This window comes from Culicoides brevitarsis, chromosome 2 (genome assembly GCF_036172545.1).
Source record: "Culicoides brevitarsis isolate CSIRO-B50_1 chromosome 2, AGI_CSIRO_Cbre_v1, whole genome shotgun sequence".
Classification (NCBI taxonomy): domain Eukaryota; kingdom Metazoa; phylum Arthropoda; class Insecta; order Diptera; family Ceratopogonidae; genus Culicoides; species Culicoides brevitarsis.
This window is the reverse complement of record NC_087086.1, coordinates 11328722-11348830: the sequence shown is the minus strand read 5'-3', so window position 1 is coordinate 11348830 and position 20109 is coordinate 11328722. Positions and strand designations below refer to the sequence as shown.

The window sequence follows — 20109 nt, the reverse complement described above, 5'->3', positions numbered from 1 at the left end:
TGATAAAAATGTAGATAAATTCAAATAATCCCTATTTATCCCTAATAATTAAATTAATTATTTAAAAAAAATATTTTTAATAATTTAGGTAAAATAAAATAAATTTATATAAATAAAATATATTAAAATATTTTTTTTAAATAATTAATTTATTTTTATAAAATATTATTTTTAACGTCTTATTTAAATTCAAACTTTTTTAAATAAAAGTAAAAAATTTTAATATTTAAAAAAAAAAAATAATTTTAAAATTTTTAAAAATTGAAAATTTTTATTTGATTTTAATAACTATTTTTTGAAAATTAGATTAATTTTTATAAAACCAAACTTTTTTGCGCCATTTTTCGTGTTTATTTTCATGAGGAGTATAAAAATGCAAAATACTCATATTTTACATCCCTAATAACGATCTGAATATTTTTCTAACCTCAATTTAACCTTTGTAAAAATTCTCATTCAAAATTAAAAAAAAAAAAACAAAAATTCATTTAAAAAATTCAAAAATAATTAAATTGTCTTTAAAAAAAATTAACTTTAGAAAAAAAAGAAATAAGAAAAAAAATTTAAAAATCTCACTTACCTAAACTATTTATTTTTTTCCTTTTTTCACTTTTTTATCATTTCACGCTTGTCTCGGCAACAGCTTCTGATAACGAAAAAAAAAAGATACAAATTTGATTCATTGCACTCCTTATTCAGCGTGTCAGTTCACCCCCATACAAACATGAGAATACATTTTTTATCGTCTATCGCCTTCAGAAGACATACAGGAAATTATGTGAAAATGATCGAATAATAAATTTTACATGCTTAACTTTTGAATGAGTAAGCAAAAAAAAATATTGAGGCACGATATCGTCAGAGGAGACTCGATGTTGCTTGTTTATAATGCACATCAATTTCCCATAAAATATTTACATTTTTTTGCATTTTCCTTATCTATCGCACTACTACTATCCTTTTCACCATTCATGTCAATACTACATGCGATGATGTGTCTTCGCCGATAACATTCTTCTTCTTCTTCTCCGTTTTTTTTTCTCGTTTATTCAGGGAATACGGAAGAAATATCGCTGTCGATGAGCGACGACTGGCTGTGAAATGAAGAGATGTGTGAAAGAAGCGCACAGGAAGAATGAAAAAAAGACTTTAAAAATATAATATTAGGTTAGGCTCTGCATGAGTGCTTGTGTGGAATGTCGTTTTGTTGTTGTTGTTGCCATCGTTTCGCTTTCTTCCTCTCCTTGCAGGAATTTATTCTTTGACCTGGAAAATATATAAATTTTTCATCGTTTTTTGCAAAGCAGAGGGAAATGAAGTACCTACGTTTTAAAGGTTATGATTACTTCATGATTTATGGTACAAAAAAAATTTATTTAGAAATTTAAATGCAGAGAATTTGATGAAATGCAAACTTGGATTTAAATGCAATGTGTATAAAAGATTTATGTATTTAAGCCAATTTTTGTAAAAAAAAATTACCTTTAATTTTAATTAAAATTGTTTTTTGAAATATTTAATTGTAATAATTTTAAAATATTAGAATTTGGCGCCTTTTTTTTAATTTAAATCGAATTTAAATAGATTTTTTCAAATTTTCGCGCCATTTTTGTTTTTGTTTTATAATTTCCCGCCTTTTGTAGTTTACTTAATCTTTTTATATTGCTTACTGAAAAATTTAACAAATTTTTATATTAGATAGTAAATTTTAGAGACAATTCAAATTTCGCGCCATTTTTTGAATTAATATATTTTTGGCGCCTTTAATTTGATTTTTTAGCGCCATTAATTATTTTCGCGCCATTTTATATTTTAAACGTTTTCTTTTTCTTAATATCGTAAATCAGTTTCTTCAATTGTCTACCTTGTTGGAAAAATCTGAGCCGCCATATGAAATTTCCGCCTATTTTTATCATATATCCCAGTTATTTTTTTGTCATAAGCCCATTAACCTACATTTCGATCCGCACTCAAAATTGATCCCCGACATGATATTTTACGAGTTTCGTGAAATACTTGGATCTTCTGTTATTATTATAAACTTTCCTCAACTTTTCTTTTATTTATGCAAGCGGCAATATCCAAAGTACATCGTTTATTTTTTTTTCTTTGTACTTCACTCGTTCAGTGAAAAATAAGCTCATATCTAAATATTGAAGACAGGAGATATAATAGTTGGAGCACATTGAAAAGAAAATATTTATGCTCAAAAATAAAGCAATTCACGTCGAGTTTTTGAGAAATATTTACATTGAATGGTGGTCTTACTTGTCTATTGTTGGTTATGTAGCAAATTTATCTCATGCATCGTTTTTCATTCTTTTCCTTTTTCTTTTTATTGTAAATCTCTTTTTTTTTTGTTGCGAAAAAATGGAAATGTGTAAGTACTTGATAAAAGGGGTGACTGATGTGAAGGTTACTATTGTTCGAAAAAAATTCAATGTCGCCTTTTCATATTTTTTTTTTTCTAATAGAGCGCCTAATTTTTCTCCCGATCAGGAAAAATTGTCTATGCATCAATAAAAAAAAATATTTATTACAAAAATCCGGTTCTACCCTTTTTATGACTTCTGCTTTTGCCGATGGCAGTTACTCTCAGAATCAACAGAGTAAAATAAAATTCGAATCATTACATATCCATTTCCGTTTCCTCTATTGTAATTTAATGCCAGAATAATGATAGACTTTGGATATTTTTTTATAGCGACGCATCATTTGTTTCATTTAAATGACACGTTAGTCTTGAAAAGTTGCTAACAGCGTTTTTTTACTATTTTTTGTGTTCCTTAAATGTGCGGAGGAAATGATGAATGACTGCAGTAAAAGTCAAAAACGTGTCATTTGTCAGAAGTACATACACAAAAAAGGACGAGATAAAATAGAAAAAAAGTTTTCGTTTGGAAAATGATCAAAGATATTATCGCATTTGAAATTTTTAGACCACGTGGTTTTAATTATAATAATTTTAAATTTATTTTTAAAAAATTAACCACGTGGTTACATAAAAAAGTATATATATTTTTAATTATTTTTTTATTAATTTAATTTTTAATTATTTAATTTTTTAACCACTGGGTTAATTAATTTATTCATTGAATTAATTTTAAAATTTTTTTCTAATAAATTTAATTTTATTGTTTAAAATAATTTAAATTTTTTAATCACGTGGTTTCTTAAAAAATTAATTATTTTTTTTTTTAAATTGAATTAATTTTAATAATTGTTTTTTTTTAAAAATTTAATTTTAATAATTTAAAATTAATAATATTAATAAAAATAATTTTATTTAAGAATTTCAACCACGTGGCTACGTAAAAAAATAATTTTTATATATAATTAATTTAAAAAAATTTAATCCACGTGGTTTCTTAAAAAAACAATTATTAAATTAATTAATTTTTCAAGAAACCACGTGGTTTATTTAATTTTATTTAAATTTTTGGGTCAAAACGCATATTTTTCTTCGAAATGCGGTAAAAAAAAATCATCAAATCCCAAATCGAATCGGCCAGACCCATACATCTCGTGCTTAATACGAATGTCAAAAGTAGGTTGTTGAAACGACGACGACAAAAAAAGATCAATTTACAATTGAATTGTATTTTATATCATTTGACACAAATACGTGTGTATGCCTGATGATTGAAGAAAAAATGTGCATATTGGTGCGAAGTCGTAAAAAAATAAATTTCTCTTATATTTCAGACAAGGAATTGATCGCACTGACGTTGCAAATATTTTTTTCTCTATTTCTTTTCGTGCCAGGCGACTTACACACACAATTTGATTGTGTCTGCGTGTTTTGCTAAAAGTGTGAAATAAATCGAAGAATAAAATGATACATCGTCGCCCCAAATAAATTTATGTCTTTTTTTCCAGCGTAGGAAGGATGAAACGTGAGACCAAATCGAAATTTATTTGACTTTCGATCTTTGCCGGTCCTCCCCAAGGTTTCGTTCAGTATTTTTTCGCATGCAGACACATAAAAGTCAACAAAATTCAAAAGGCGTTTCGTTGATTTCCTACTTTTGGCATCTCGTGGGAATTTCCATTTCTTATCGTTCACATGTTCTTCCTTGTTTGTTTACGTAACACCTCAAGATAGAAGTAAGGTCCCGCCGGTGAAAAAAAAAACCGTACTGAAAATTTGCATACACTACAGTTGCTTAAAGAGAGAAGGATATTAATATTGAAAAATGAAGTGATGCGGAAGCATAACAAGTCACAACTAACAACAATATTATTGCTTTTTCAATATTGCAGTGTTTTGTTTGTTTTTGATTTTATTTGAAAAAAAAAATTGGTAGCGAGGTATCGGACATAATGTTTGTTTGATTCTCCGGTACAAACCATTTCATTTATTTTTTTTGTAAAAATGTGAAAAAATTATGAATAGAGATATAAAAAAAAAGTATTTAAATATATTTAAAATAAAAATCTTTTATCACGTAAAAATAAATAAAATTTTTTAAACAAAAACCATTTTTAGTTTAATGAACATTTTTAAAAGAAATTTATTTAAAAAGAGCAGATAAAAACGTAGATAAAAAAGAAAAATGATCGAAACTTAAAAATATATATGAGAAAAAAAATTATGCCTGAAAAAATTCTATTTTTCATGAAATAAAAAAAAATATTAAATGGAAATAAAAAGAATGAATAAAAATTTTAACGAGATAATTTTTATTTTTTTTTTCGAAAATATTTTTTTTTTTTTTACATAAAAATAATTCAAAATTATTAAAATTTCATAAAAGTTTAAAGAAAATTCTATTGAAAAGGAAAATGAATCAAAGTTGAAAATAAATTTGATGAAATTGAAAAACAAAAAGTTTTATTTATAAAATTTTAATTTATCAGTAAAATTACTTTTATTAAAAAAAAAAATTAACATTAAAATTTAAAATTAAATTAAAAAGTATTAACAAAAAAATTTATTTAAAATAAAATTTAAAAAAAAATAATAAAAAATGTACGTTAAAACGCGATAAAAAAAAGAAACTACTTATAAATAATTTAAATAAATGTTTATTCAAAGTATAAATAAATTTTTTCTATTATTCAATTATTTTCTTTAAAATTTTAGTACATTTTTGTACATTTTATTATCAAAATTCTAAAATTTTATTGATTATTAAAATTATGAAAAAAATTAAATTTTAACAAATTTTTACCAAGATCATTTTAAAACTTTTTTATGAAATTTTTGATAATAAATTATTAATTTATAATTTTTTAAAATTATTATTTTTAATAAAAAAAAAATTCAAAATTGAAAAAAAAAAAATTAAATTTAAAAATATTTTTTCTTACCCCTTGTGATAAAAAAAATAGTTCTAGAATGAAAATGGATCTCGTATGCATCAAATCGTCGTATGTCAATAAAAAATCCACGCGCTAATTTTTTTCCTTTCTCATATCCATGACAATCTAATAAATTCTGGCAAGCACGTTCATCAAATTGGTGCGCAACAATAATAATGATGATGATGACAGTAAAAAAAATCGCTAAAATTGAGCAATTTCATGAATTGTTCAAGAGAGTTTGTGTGAACGCGTGCTAAATTAAACGTTATTAATCTTTTTTGAACTAAATTACAGATAAAATTTATGAGTGCACACATTTTTTTGTTTCAAATTTACATTTTTATTAAAAAATTTTACGAGCCATCGCATGCATTCACATTTCATGACATTTGATTTTTTTTATTTTTCTGTATAATTATTATTTATTTTATTTTTTAATCTTTTTTTCCCAAAGTGCTTATGCACTCAATTCTCTTTTTTATTTTGTTTAAAAACAATTTTTGTTACAATTCGCATAAAAATAAACTAAAAAAAAATTAAACTAATATAAATTTTTTCTCTTCCTCTTTTTTTAATTGCTTCACGTGAAAAAAAATGACAAAAAATTACTTTTTGTCGAAAAAAAAATAACTGTGATTATATTCATTCAAATGATATGAAAATAAAACACACAAAATCGCCTGAATGAATATAATGAAACGTTGCCGTGCCATTGCCATTACAAACAAAATCGATGGAATTGCAGCTCGATTTGGTCCTAAACTCTGAATCGGGTGGTGATTTGTCTGATTTTATTACAAATGGTGAATGGTATTTATTGGGTGAGTATTTTTTTGCTCGTGTCCTCGAACACGCACACTATGTAGTGTCTATTGTCGTGATCGATGTGTGTGTTTGCCTTTAGCTGTAAAATAATAAAAAAAAAAACAAAAAAAAAATAATAAAAGTTACCAGTTTCTGTAGAAATCAATAAAAAAAACCTCCAACCCGCCATTCAGACCCAAATTTATTTTTAGCTTGTCCAGACAACAACACACTTTTCATAATAATAAAAATAAACATCATCTTTCCGGTAAACATCTAATAAAAAAAACAATCGTAATAACGTCTGCTGCTGTAAAATAAAACAAAACAATAAACAAATAAAAATGATATATTTAATTTTGAAATCGTGCGAAAATACAAACAGGGGCGGATTGGGCTTTTGGGCATTTAATCCTGATTTTAAAGCAAAAATTATGTTTTTTTTTTGTAAACAGCTTTAATTTACTTAAATTTAAAAAGAAATATTTAAATATTTAAAAATAATTTTGGTGTGAACAAATTAATTAAATTTTTAGAAAAAAATTATTTTTTAATAAATTATTTACATTTTCAGAATATTTAAAAAAATATATCTATATTCGTTATTAAAATATTTTTTACTTCACAAATTATACAAATAAAAATTATAAAAAAAATCTCGTATTTAATATAATTTTCATTTTAATTTGAAATGATAAATTATATTTTTATCGAAATAACTAAAAATATTAAATTACAACAATTTATTAATTAAATTTTTTCATTTTCAAAAAATTATTATTTAAATATAATTAAAATTATTTTTTGTATTTCCTTAATGTTTAAAAAAAAATTAATAATAAAAATTATTTAATTTAATTTTTAATTTAATTTATTTTTAATTTTTAAAATAAAATTATTTTTTAATTTTTTTTATTTAATAAAATAATTAAAATTAATTAATTTAAAAAAAAATATTAATTAAACAATTAAAAATTTTTTAAATTAAAAAAAATACTTTATTTTTAAAATAAAAATTTAATTAATTTTTTTACATACAAAATCTTAAAAATTTTTCCTAAAATTCCTTAATTTTTCCCAAATTATTAAATCCTTAATTTTTAATGCCAAACCCCAATCCGCTTCTCAGAAAAAGTGAACAGCAGGTCCGTTTCACTCTTACGCGACGAATCAACACGAAAAATATTCAAATGCAAATATAAAATAAATAAGCAGCAACGGCAGAGAGATAAATAAAAAATGGGAAAAAAATAAAAGCAATTTGTTTTGCCTGCCGCCTCGGTGAGCGAACGACGAGTAATAAATTTCAGTTGATTCGTACAAACAACGCGACACGGCGACAAATAATGCATGTGTCGTTGCGGTGGCGGGCGTCGTCGTCGGCATCATTGCTTGCATGGGTGAGAGAACCAACGACGACGACGACGAGAATTAGAATGTTAAATTATTATTATTGTTTTCCCGGTAGTAATTTTTTTGTTTATTTTTTCGGTTTCCCGATTTTTTTTTTCGTCGTCTCTCAATCTTTATTCGTCTTATCACACGTTTCACGTGTTGCAGGCATCTCGTTTGGCTTTTTTCGCGCGAAACGAAAATATTTGATTAACTTTCCATACACGGAGAAAAATAACATCAACGAAAAAAAAAGTATGAACTATCAATCAAAATGTCAAAGAATCAAGCATAAATTTTCATTAAAACCTCTCTACTCTCACTCTCTCTCTCTCTCTGTCTCTCTGATTGTTGCATGGAATGACATTTAATGTGGTTTTTATTATTTCGAAAGATTTATTTTCTTCCAGAATTTTTTTTTCAACGGAAAATAGCAAAAAAAAAAATAATATGGAATTGCCTGGTTTTTTATTTCAAAATTTTTTATTATCCTTTCTGTACAAAATAAATTAATTTAATTTTTATTACTTTGGGATAAAAGAAAGAATTTTATTTTATTTTTTATTTTATGATCGGTAACTGTGCGTGCAAAAAATTGGCCAACTGTTTGTCTACTAAATAAAAAATAATTGTTTTCAGCGACTTTTAGTCTTGAATGCGGTAAATTCGTGATTTTTTTTAAAGCTTTAATTATTTAAGAAAATTTCTATTTTCGAGAGCTTCATAGAAATTTTCATAAAATAATTAAAAGCTATCGAAAAATTAATCGTTAAAAAAATTCTCAAGACCGAAAGTCATTCGTGATCGTCCATTAAACCTGCTAAAAAAATGTTTTACAAAGCATGTTTGTTACCTGGAATGCCCCTTTCTTTCTCTCATATCAACCAAAATTACTAATCCGAAAATTTTTCCTTCTTTCCTCTTTTTTTCCCCCCACAAAAAAAAATTACAACAAATATTTATACTAATCAATATACAAACAAAACAATCAATCTAGGTATGCCTGGTAAGAAAAATGTGATGAATTACGCGTGCTGTCCCGAACCTTATGTGGATGTGACATTCACAATACAAATAAGACGGCGTACGTTATATTATTTTTTTAATTTAATTGTGCCATGTGTGCTGATATCATCGATGGCACTATTGGGTTTCACACTACCACCGGACTCTGGTGAAAAATTAACATTAGGTGAGTACAAAATTTTTTTTTTATTAATTAAAAACTTTTTATCTTAATAAAATAATCTTAAAAATTATCTTCATGGGACTCATTAAAAAAAAAAAGCGTAAAAAAATAAAAAAAAAAATGGTAAACTTGTTAAAAAAAATTAATATAAATGATTACACAGAAAAAAAACCCAAAATGACACAGATTAATATTAATTGAGAAACTATTGAAGAAAAATGTGTGTAAACGCATAATTTTTTTTTTAAGTACACAAAAAAAAACAAATCATCATCAATCACTCTTACATAATTTTTTTTTTGAGGCACATTTTCTTACACAACATATTCTCTCTTTTTCTATATTATTATTACTATTAACAATTGTCGGGAAGAAACCCTCGGATATCATTGCTCTTTGACTTCTTTCCTTTTTTTATGATTTTTTTTCCGTTACAACAAAAGATTCTCTTCCGATAAGCTTTAAGCTGTATCATTCAAAAGAATGACCCACATTTTTTTTCTCTCTCGAGTAACTTGCGGTATATGTGAAAAATGACATACGAAGTGAAAAGATAACCTTATTTTTTTTTCTTATTGTTAAATTGTGCATTATCATTATTTTTGTTTTTTTTTATTCGTTATATACAAATATTCATGATCAAAAAAAAATTAGGATGTGAAGTTAGTGACGGTCGATAATGTTTCTTAATGATGCGTTGATTCAAATCTAATTTCACTCCATTTCAGTTTTTTTTTATTCCCTATTAAAAAAAAATATTTTATTTTATTTTATTACATTTCATCAAAAAAATAAAAAAAATAAATATGAATATTTAAAACATATTTAAATAAAAAAATAAAACCAAAATCATCATCACATCAAATAGTAATAAAAAAAAATAAATAAATAAAAATAAAACAAACAAAAAAAATATTTCCAATTATATTTTATTATTACAGGCGTTACAATCCTCCTATCATTAACTGTATTTTTAAATCTTGTGGCAGAATCAATGCCAACAACGTCAGATGCTGTTCCTCTTATAGGTATTATTTTGTTTTTATGTTACTTTTGGTATTTATTATTATTGTTTTAATTGACATTCAATTAACATTTATATTATTTTTCTTTCATAATTAATGATATTATTATGTCGAAAAAAAAAATATTTTTTTTAATTAATTAAAAACGAAAACAAATGAATTAGTTGTTTGTTTAAAAGCGAATAAACTGTCATATTATTAGTTTTGTGTTGTTTGTTTTTGTAAATTAATAAAATATTGTGATCATCATCAACAACTAAAAAATTGATGACAGTAAAAATTTGCCAATATTAATTTTATTATTTTTTGTTAATTATTTTTTTTTTATTTTTATTAAAATTATATTTTATTTATTATTTTTATTAAAAATGGCGAGATAGAGTTTTTATTGTATACCATTGAAATATCTGTAGTATTTGTTTAATTTTTTTTTATTATTATTTTTAGTTATCATCTCTCACCCGAATTACCAAACATTTTTATATATGTTTATTTTTTTTTTAATAAAAAAAATTTTTAATGGCCTCCTTATGGTTTTTGCCAGTATTTTATTAGAAACTAGATTTTTTCATACGATCGAAAAAAAATTTAAAAAAAATCATGACAAAAATGAAAATCTACGGTTTAGTCTTCTTAGAAGAATTCTGCTTAATTTTAATTAATTTTATAACTGCTAAAATTTAATTCGATAAATCGACATTAAAAAAATCTGCTTCTTTTTAGAAATTAAATAATTAAAAAAAAATTGTGACAATATTCTTTTTTAATGCTCTATTGATAGTGATCTAGAAGACATTTTTCGTAGTTTTTTTCTCGACATTTTTTAAGAATTTCTTAGAAAACTTGCTTTCATACGAAACAAATAAATTTTATAAAAATTATATTTTTTAACAAATAAACAAACATTTAGCGCGATGAACTCCTGTCAAAGCTCCTACATGTTTTTATTTATTAATATTATTAATGCAGACTAAAAAAAAAATAACCTGGAGCAAAATTTTTAATATACATAAAAAAAAACTCTTTCATCTTCATTCCATTAACTAGATTAAATATAATTCTGTCTGACTTTTTTACAATCCTACATGAAAAATATTTGAGCTTTGATGGGCCAAATTTTACCTCAAAAAACAACACAAAAAAAATCTTTTGTTATTTTCATAGCTTTTATTTTATTATTATTTTTGTTCAATTCAATCACTAAATTAATAAAAAGATCAACGATTTTTTTTCGTTATAATTTTTTAGTACAGATTTTATACATAAAAATATTCAAACAAAAATATTAAGTGTGACCTGTATGTGAATTCAATAAAAAAAATATTGTTTACTTTGGATGTTCATTGAATATATATTTATCATTATACTATTATTTATATCATTTTTTTCTGTCATACCAAACATTATATATACATAAATTCATATACTATTTTCATAAAAAAAAATACATTACTTTACTCATATTTTTGTTTTCGTTAAAATAATAATAATAATCGACATTTACAAAAAATACAAGTTAAAAAACTGAATTTTATTATCATTATTTTTTTTCTGTTATAATAAAAATAAAAATGGTCGTAAAAAATATATCCGTTGACCTTGAAAGAAAATTAAATAAAAACAAATAAAAAAAAAGTTTTTAACCTTGTTCAACAAATATCTTCATTGACATAATGATGGGACGTCGACTGAAACTTTATTATTACAATTTTGAAGTGACTAAAAACGTTGTAAATACATAAAAACACAAAAATTCTTGCACATAATTCTAACTTAGCACACAACACAATTTTATTATATTAAAGCTATAAATTAAAAATTATGAAAAAATATTTGCTAAAGTATTTATTGAAATAAAATGAAAAATTTAATATTTATTTTTCATGTTAAGATATTACCTGCTTATGGAATTCAATACTAATGTTTAATTTAAAATTTATTTTTCTACCAAAACTAATTATAAGCTGTCGTTAAATCCAGGATACTTTAATATAAAACTATCGGACCCGTAAATTCTGTCCCACACGTGATTTTTTTTCAAAATTGAATCCAAATCTCAATAGGACAAAATTACCGAATTTTAAAATTAAAATAAAGCCCAGGGGTCTAAAAAAATAAAACCCTCAAATTATTCAAAAGAGATTTTTCTAAAATTTTTATTTTTTTGATAAAATTAAATTAAAAAAAAATAAAAATAAAGTAAAAGTTTGAGAGCCTTATTTTCAAGACCCTTGGGCATTGAAATAGAGGTCATTTTGTCCTATTGGGTAAAACTATGAATTTATTATGTATTTTTATTTAAAAAATTAAAGAAACACCCTGTGGGTGAAAAAATGGTCAAATTAACGTGCTCATAGTTAGCCGAAATTTTTTGAGCCCCTAAATGGGGTAGGGGAATGCCCTCTTTTTGCCCTTATGACGTCTGTAAATTATCAACTTATTAACTTAAAAAGTTAATTTGACCCCTTGAAGGGTTAAATTTACCCCTTTTTCGCCCACAAGGTGAGAGATTTTTTTTTAAATTTAATTTTTAAAACCAAAATCAATCAGGAGATTTTTTTTAAAAATAGTTTTACGGTTTAAACAAAGCTAAACATTTTGTCTAACGAATTTATTAAAATGAGCCTACAAAGAACATCTATTAAAATGCAGCTGAGAAATCGCAACAAAATGGCGGAAAAAATATTCTGGAAGATGACATAATTGAAATTAATGATGGAAATTCAAACAAACAAGATGATACCTTCATGGAAGAATTGCTTAAAATTCCGGAACTTTCGAGGAAAAAGAAAATTGCAAAATTTTTTCAATTTGCGAAATGAAAAAAAAAACTATTGATGACGTTTAACACAAAGTTGAATAAAAAGAATGAATGTAATGTCTTCACAAAGACGAATTCATTTAAATTTAATTCATTTAAAATAAACAATATTTTTAGTCCAAAACTTGCTCAAAGCCAATTCTGACACTCTACAAAAAAAAAAATTAAAAATTTCTTTGAAGCAAAACTTGAGTTAAAGCGTTACAAAGCTGGTCAATCAATTGATAAAATCCTCTTTAAATAGAAAAATAAAGACCCTGTTCCCACTTTATCATTTTTTTAAGTCTTTTCTCTTTAATTTTTAAACTGTAGTCCATTTTAAAGAAAAAAATCTGAATTCAAAAGCTTTGATGAGCTTATATTTATTTACTCCGTTGTTTTTCAATGTGCACATTTCCATTTTGTTAACATTTCTCATAAATCGAATCAAACGCAACTCTTTTTCTCGGAATCCTTGCAGAAAATCTCCTGTTTTCCCATTACACATAAAACCATTTACTAAATTGTATTGCAAATGTAAATCTTTCTGGAATACTTTACAAAACGACATGATTTCTTCTTCGGATTTTCCTTTTAATATCAGCGAGTAACACAAATAAAAGCAAAATTCTACTCGAACGAATTTTTTTTCGTTTACCTGTCCCAGCCTACAAAGTCTCGAGTTACATTCAGACTTGTAAAAATGCTCAAGTATTGTGGCGAATAGGAAAATTTAAAGAAAGAACGCGCACAGAAAGTATTATTTCAAGTTCTCTCGAGGATTCAACGTGTACTTACCGCAAAAGACGAAGAAGAGAAGAAAAATATAAGTACTCCTCAAACTGACACAAAACAAAACAAAAAAAAAAGATGGAAAATTTCAACTCAAACACTCGATAAAACACCTGAGAGAATTTCCATCGCTCCCAAAATATCACCTTGACACATCTGAATAATGCATTTTCCATCCGTGCGACGTCGTCGCTTCGTTAAAAAGTTTTTGCCTCGCTTGTCATCGCGGATTCGCTGTAAATTGTCAGAAATCTCGACAAGCACAAGCTAAAAATGTCGCTGGAATTGCGCTAAAGCAGCAAAAAAACGAACAGACAGCGAAAAAATAAGCGGGTCAAAATAAAATGATTTGTGACATTGTTGTTTTGTTTCTTTTTGCTGTTTTTTTTTTTAGCGAAATCAAGATAACTCTGACGGTAATATGACACAATAAAAAGAATTACAGCAGAAACGTGTGTGTTACTTTTTTTTTACCTCCCATATTTTATTTACTCGAGACAGAAGACGACATTTTAAGGTTGTTATCCTGGATCACATTAAAAAAAGGTTTCAATTTTTAGTGTCAATTAACTCTTTAATTCCATTTACGTTGAAACGATAGTATTGAATTTCCCGCAGGAGTATCTTTTTCATGTTTAAACGAAAAAATGAAAGTAAATTGCTTTGACAGTATGACATGCACGGAAAATGTTCTTATTTACGAAAAAAAAATATTTTATTTATTTATTCAGATTTTAACGCACAAGAGTAAATAAAAACGAGTGGAAAAACACAATTTTTGACAATTGTGTAACATTTTCTAGATTAAATATTTAAACAATTACAAAAAACTTTTCTTTTGGATTTTGTGATTTTAACTTGAAAAAAAAATTGATAAAACTTGAATGAAAATATAGAAATATAATTCATATTTTTTAATTTCAAGTTAACTTTAAAAGAGATTTGTTAAATTGTTAATTTTTAAAAAATTAACTTGAATTTTAAAAAATCCAAACTTACAAGTAAAAGTTACTTTTAATAAAATTTAGTTTAAAAATGAATTTTTTTTTTCAAGCAATTTTGAACATTTTTTGAGCATATTTTTATTTTATTATTTTTTTTTTTCAATAAATATTTTATTTAAAAAATGAAAATTATTTAGGACAAAACTGTTAGAAAACAGCTAATTTTCTAATAATTTTAAATAATTTAAATTTAATAATTTTAAATAAAAATAATTAATGATTTTAAAAAAATTATTAAAATAAAGATATGCTCAAAAAATATTCAAAATTGCTTGAAAAAAATACATTTTTATCAATTTTAAAGATTAATTTAATTTAATTAAATTATTAATTTAAAAAAAAATGAAGTTTTGGTAATTTTTACAAGAGATGAAATTTAATAAACTTATTAAAATTTTTGAATCATATTTCTAAAATTTAAAAATATTTTTCAAAGTTTTTTTTTTCTTGAAGATTTTCTAAATTTTGGAAAAAAAATTACTCGTTTTTTAAATATTATAATATCTTTTTAGTCAAGAAAAAAAAAATTTTAATCACAAGAGTTTACTTTTTAACATCTTTTGAATATGAAAAAAATATCAGAAATAAAAATAAATTTATAAAATCTTAAAATGAATAAAAATCACTTAAACGTTCAATTTTAAAATAATAATTGGAAAAATATATTTTTTCTAATTCAAAAAGGCAAAATTTTTTGAAGTTTAATAACAACTAAATATTTACAAAACTAATTTAATATCTTAATAAATTCACCGATTTTATTATATATTTATTAAATATTAAATATTTGAGAAAAAATAATATTTTTGTAAATTTATTATTTTATAAATTTAGCAAAAATCATTCAAATAAAACTAAACATTTAATTTTGTGTTAATTTTGCAGTTGGGTAATTATTTCACATGACCACTTATGACGAAACTGGATTCCATAACAACTTCTTCGTTTTAGTTGTGTTCTTATCTTGCTTATCCAGTGGTTTTAAATGAGCTGCATCCACAATATTCTTGAACTCGTCGTAGGTTTTGCTACTTCCAACTGCCCGCAGTTTTGCGTTGTTCCGCATGTCATAGAGCTCATCTTGCTGTATTTTGGACAAACAATCCGAATGCAAGTCTCTTAACTCGGAGACAGAAATTTGGTTTGTGGATTTTGCCATTTTTTTAAACTTTATTTTTCTCTAAAATTAAAAGCAGATAAAATTATTTCTTGATTATTTTTTTGTTGAAAAATAAAAAATGGAAATAAACAACATTTTCGTTGCTAGGCAACAATTCACTAAAGAACGATTCACCCCGAAAATTGTTGTTATTGGGAGACATGACAACCATAATTAATCTGTATAAGTACATGTATGGTTCAAAAAATTTCATAACAGCTGAAATAAAAATTTAATTCAATTATGTGTAAATTGATTTATCATAAATCACTTGTGACATTCGGTCCTGAGGCAAGAAATTTACATGCAAAAAAAACAATATGTGAAAATCCTTTGAAATTTATTATTATATTAATTTATCGTGAATGTTAATACTGTTGAAAATTAAAATTTACTTTCATAAAAAAAAATATTTTTTTTAATAAAAAAATGCAATTTTTTCATATTCGCTACAAAAAATAATATTAATTTACAAAATAAATTACAACATCATAATATTACTGAGTCCCCACAATTAAATATATTTTAACAAAAATAACCAATATATTAAATAAAAACCTATCCAAACATATAAAAATAATATATAAATAAACAAAAATATACAAAAAAAATACCCATTCCAATATTATATAAAATTTTTACAGGAGTGACAATTCTTCTCTCGCTAACCGTTTTCCTCAACTTAGTGGCAGAGACATTACCTCAAGTATCAGATGCGATCCCTCTGTTAGGTAGAGATAAAAAAAAATATATATTTATAATACAAACATCTATAAATATATATATATTTGAAAAAAAAAATTAAACAAAAATTATATATTTATAACTCGTCACATGATTATCTTTAATTATTTTTAATTTATTGTAACTTTTCTTAAATATATGATAATTTTTATAATCTAAATTTAAAAAAAAAATCTAATATATTTTATGATGTTTTAACGTTCTTCTTAAGTTGTTGCGAAATTTCTTTTTAAAATTATACTCTATAATATTTTTTTTTTCTTCAATTTATTAAAAATATATAATAATTTTTTTTTATTGACTGTATATTGTTCGTAACTTATGACTTTTCAAAATCTTCGACACACTTCTTCTTCTTCTTCTTAATTTTTGTTTTTTTTTTTCTTAAGGATATTCCAAGTAAATTTTAATTGAATTATATTTGGGGTCCTCACAATGAGTGTTGAAACTGTTGGAATTGGAATTTGAATTGGAATTGTTGGAATTGTTGAAAAGTTTGTATGAGATTTCGTTTCAACAATTGTTGGAAATTCCAACAGCAAAATTTTTGTTGAAACGATTGAAATTGTTGAAAAGACAATTTTTTGGAATTTTGACAGACGCTGTCAAACGAATATTATTTGAAAAATCAGTTATTTTAGTTTGTTTACAATTTTAAACCTTTTATGACGATTTAGGAACAATATTGCAATTCCTAAAAAATAAATTATATTGAGTCGCTCACTTATTGAAATTTCCAACAATTCCAATTCCAATTTAAGCAAATTTCAAAACGTCATTGTGAGACCCCCAATTAAATTAAATTAAATTAAATAAAAATTAAAAAATTATCAGAAACTTTTTTGGAATATTCTTTATTATTATTATAAAAAAAATCACGAATGAATTTGTTTTAAAAGTTGTCATGCTTATGATACATGTTTCTCCAAAGATTGTTCGTCTTTTTATATTAAAAAAAATTAATAAACATGACTTCTTGTCAAATATATATTTTTCTAATTGGATATCTTTCACTTAGTTAAAACACTCACATATATAATAACTATTTTTTTTTTGTTTCTCTATTAAAAAAAAATATATATATCTCTAAACTATATAACATGGATATCTACTAAATATATATTTACTAACGTATATACTGTTAAACTGCAAATTTCACCTTTTATCAAATTCCAAACTCACTTTTGTTTAAGTTTGAGTCGTGTTACGTGTATTTGTATATCAAACTTATATATTCTCTATCACTTTCAAGTATAAATTATTACAAAAAATAAAAACATATTTTTTTTATTAAATTTTAAAAATATATATTTAAACACAAATAATTATTTGCGTATGTTTTGTTAAATTGTTCTTTATTTTTAATACTATTAAAAGTTTTTTTTTGTTTTCTCTATGAACTGAACATCTACTAGATACTTAAATATTTCAATTTGTTTGTTTTTTTCATAAGAAATCACTGTTTTGTGATTTATTTTAATAATTAAAATTCCGTGATTTGGAAACAAGTCCTTTAGACATACAATTTTGATACAAATAAAAATAAAGGAAAATAATAATCTTCTTTTGCCGACTTTTTTCTCCGTTTTCTTAATTTAATTTTTTTTTCTTTTTAATTTTAAAATAAATATTTTTTTATCATAATAATAATAATAATAAATACTTAACATTATGAAATTTATTCAAATTTCAACTAAAAGTGACCCAGTTTAGTCCGCGTTTTTGTCATCAACAGTAAAAAAAAATTCGTTCCGCACTTGACGCGCAAGAGAAATAAAAACCGGAAAGAATGAACGTAATAAATATAATAAAAACATAAAAGTGAATGATTTTTTGGCGAGTGAACTTGATGGTTTGTTGTAAAAAAAAAACACAATAAAAACGATGATTATTTACATAAAATGCGTTGGTTTGACAGAATTTTTACACCTTTGTAAATTTAAATGGAATTTTAACATTTGTGGTGACGGAGAGAAAAAGTTGACGAATTGCCAGAAAAGGGATCAACGACAAAAAAAAATGTGAAAAACCAACCAGAAAAATGTTTGAAGTTAATAATAATGCAATCTAGGTCATGCATATGCGAAAACTCTTTAAAAAAAATTTTTTTTTTGTAATGAAAAAATTTAAGAGCATGAAAATCTCTTGTCATATGAATTTATGAAATGATGTTAGTCGAATATTATTTTTTTTTTGTATTGAATGAAAAAGTTTTTTCATTGATTTCCATTTTGACATAGAGATACTTATTTTTTTTTCTCGAAAAAAAATGATTCGTTACAAATGATTCAATTCGACGAAAAAAAAAATTCTCATTTACAAATTTCATACAAAATATTTTACACATCTAGTTGGGGTATCAAAATATTTTAACAAACATGGTTTTTGATGCAAAATATTTAAGGAACATGTGAAAAGAGAAACTTTTTCGATATGTTTATAGCATTTGTATGTGTGCCAGTGAGTTTGTCTGTTTTGCCTCATCCAACTCGGAACAAAAAAACTACTGTAAAGGAAATAATGATTATTGTTCGCTAGCATGTTTACATATCGTTGGAAATAAAATAAATCTGAAAAAATATTGTAGAAAACATACAGTTTTTTGTGCATTTTTTAGAAAAAAAAATATAAAAATTGTCTGGATTTGATTTTTGTTAACCACGTGACTTTATTTAGTTTTTCAATTTAAAAAAAATGATTTAACAAAATTAAGTAAACCACGTGGTTTGTCAATTTTTTTTCCAACAAAAAAAATTTGGATTTTCAAAATTTCTTTAATCACGTGGTTTTTTAATTATTTCTCAAGATAAAAAATCAAAAAAAAAACCACGTGGTTTCTTAAATTTTTTTTGACTAAAAAAATTTATATTTAAAAATTTTTTCTAAACCACGCGGTTTCTCAAATTTTTTTTTCGAATAAAATTTTAGGCTTTTAAAAAAAAATAAATTTAACCACGTGGTTTTTTAATTGTTTCTCAAGATAAAAAACCAAAAAAAAAAAAACACGTGGTTTCTTAAATTTTTTTTGACTAAAAAAATTTATATTTAAAAATTTTTTCTAAACCACGCGGTTTCTCAAATTTTTTTTTCGAATAAAATTTTAGGCTTTAAAAAAAATTATATTTAACCACGTGGTTTTTTAATTGTTTCTTAAGATAAAAAATCAAAAAAAAAACCGTGTGGTTTCTTAATTTTTTTTTTGACTAAAAAAATTTATATTTAAAAATTTTTTCTCAACCACGCGGTTTCTCAAAATTTTTTTCGAATAAAATTTTAGGCTTTAAAAAAAAATAAATTTAACCACGTGGTTTTTTAATTGTTTCTTAAGATAAAAAACCAAAAAAAAAAACACGTGGTTTCTTAAGTTTTTTTCGACTAAAAAAATTTATGTTTAAAAATTTTTTCTAAACCACGTGGTTTCTCAAATTATTTTTCGAATAAAATTTTAGGCTTTAAAAAAAATTAAATTTACCCACGGTTTAGAATTGTTTATAAACTAAAAAAAAATTAACCATGTGTTTTATATATTTTTTTAAAGGTCCTTTTTCTTACTTAATATTTTTAAACCACGTGGTTTCTTTTTTTTAAATTATTTAAACTTTAAAAATTAGAGAGATTAAATAATTGAAAGATATAAAAGAAACCACGTGGTTAATTAGACAATAATCCGATATAATCGTTTCTTTCTATCCGAACGACAACTTTTTATAAATTTGTATACTTTAGATTTCAAAAATTTAATTAATACCAACTTTACTCTACATAAAATTAATTATTATTACGGGATTTGGTTTAATTAAAATAATAATGGAAAAAATCAGACAGACATCATCCAACTTTATAGCTATAAAAAAAATCCCGTAAAAAGGGATCAAATATCATTTTGTGATGTG

At 23.7% G+C, this 20109-nt stretch overlaps 1 protein-coding gene across 2 annotated transcripts in view; it reads left to right on the top strand.

The window, feature by feature from the left end:
* LOC134830964 (neuronal acetylcholine receptor subunit alpha-7-like) overlaps positions 1-20109 on the top strand; it is a 175448-nt gene that overhangs the window by 134117 nt on the left and 21222 nt on the right. Inside the window, exons 6-8 of one of the 2 annotated variants that reach the window (XM_063844585.1) lie at positions 6053-6128; positions 8501-8695; positions 16117-16203. In XM_063844585.1, the coding sequence (XP_063700655.1) occupies positions 6053-6128; positions 8501-8695; positions 16117-16203 (358 nt within the window). Of the gene's footprint in view, positions 1-6052; positions 6129-8500; positions 8696-9633; positions 9721-16116; positions 16204-20109 lie in introns of both variants that reach the window. The other variant, XM_063844584.1, reaches the window with a different exon arrangement.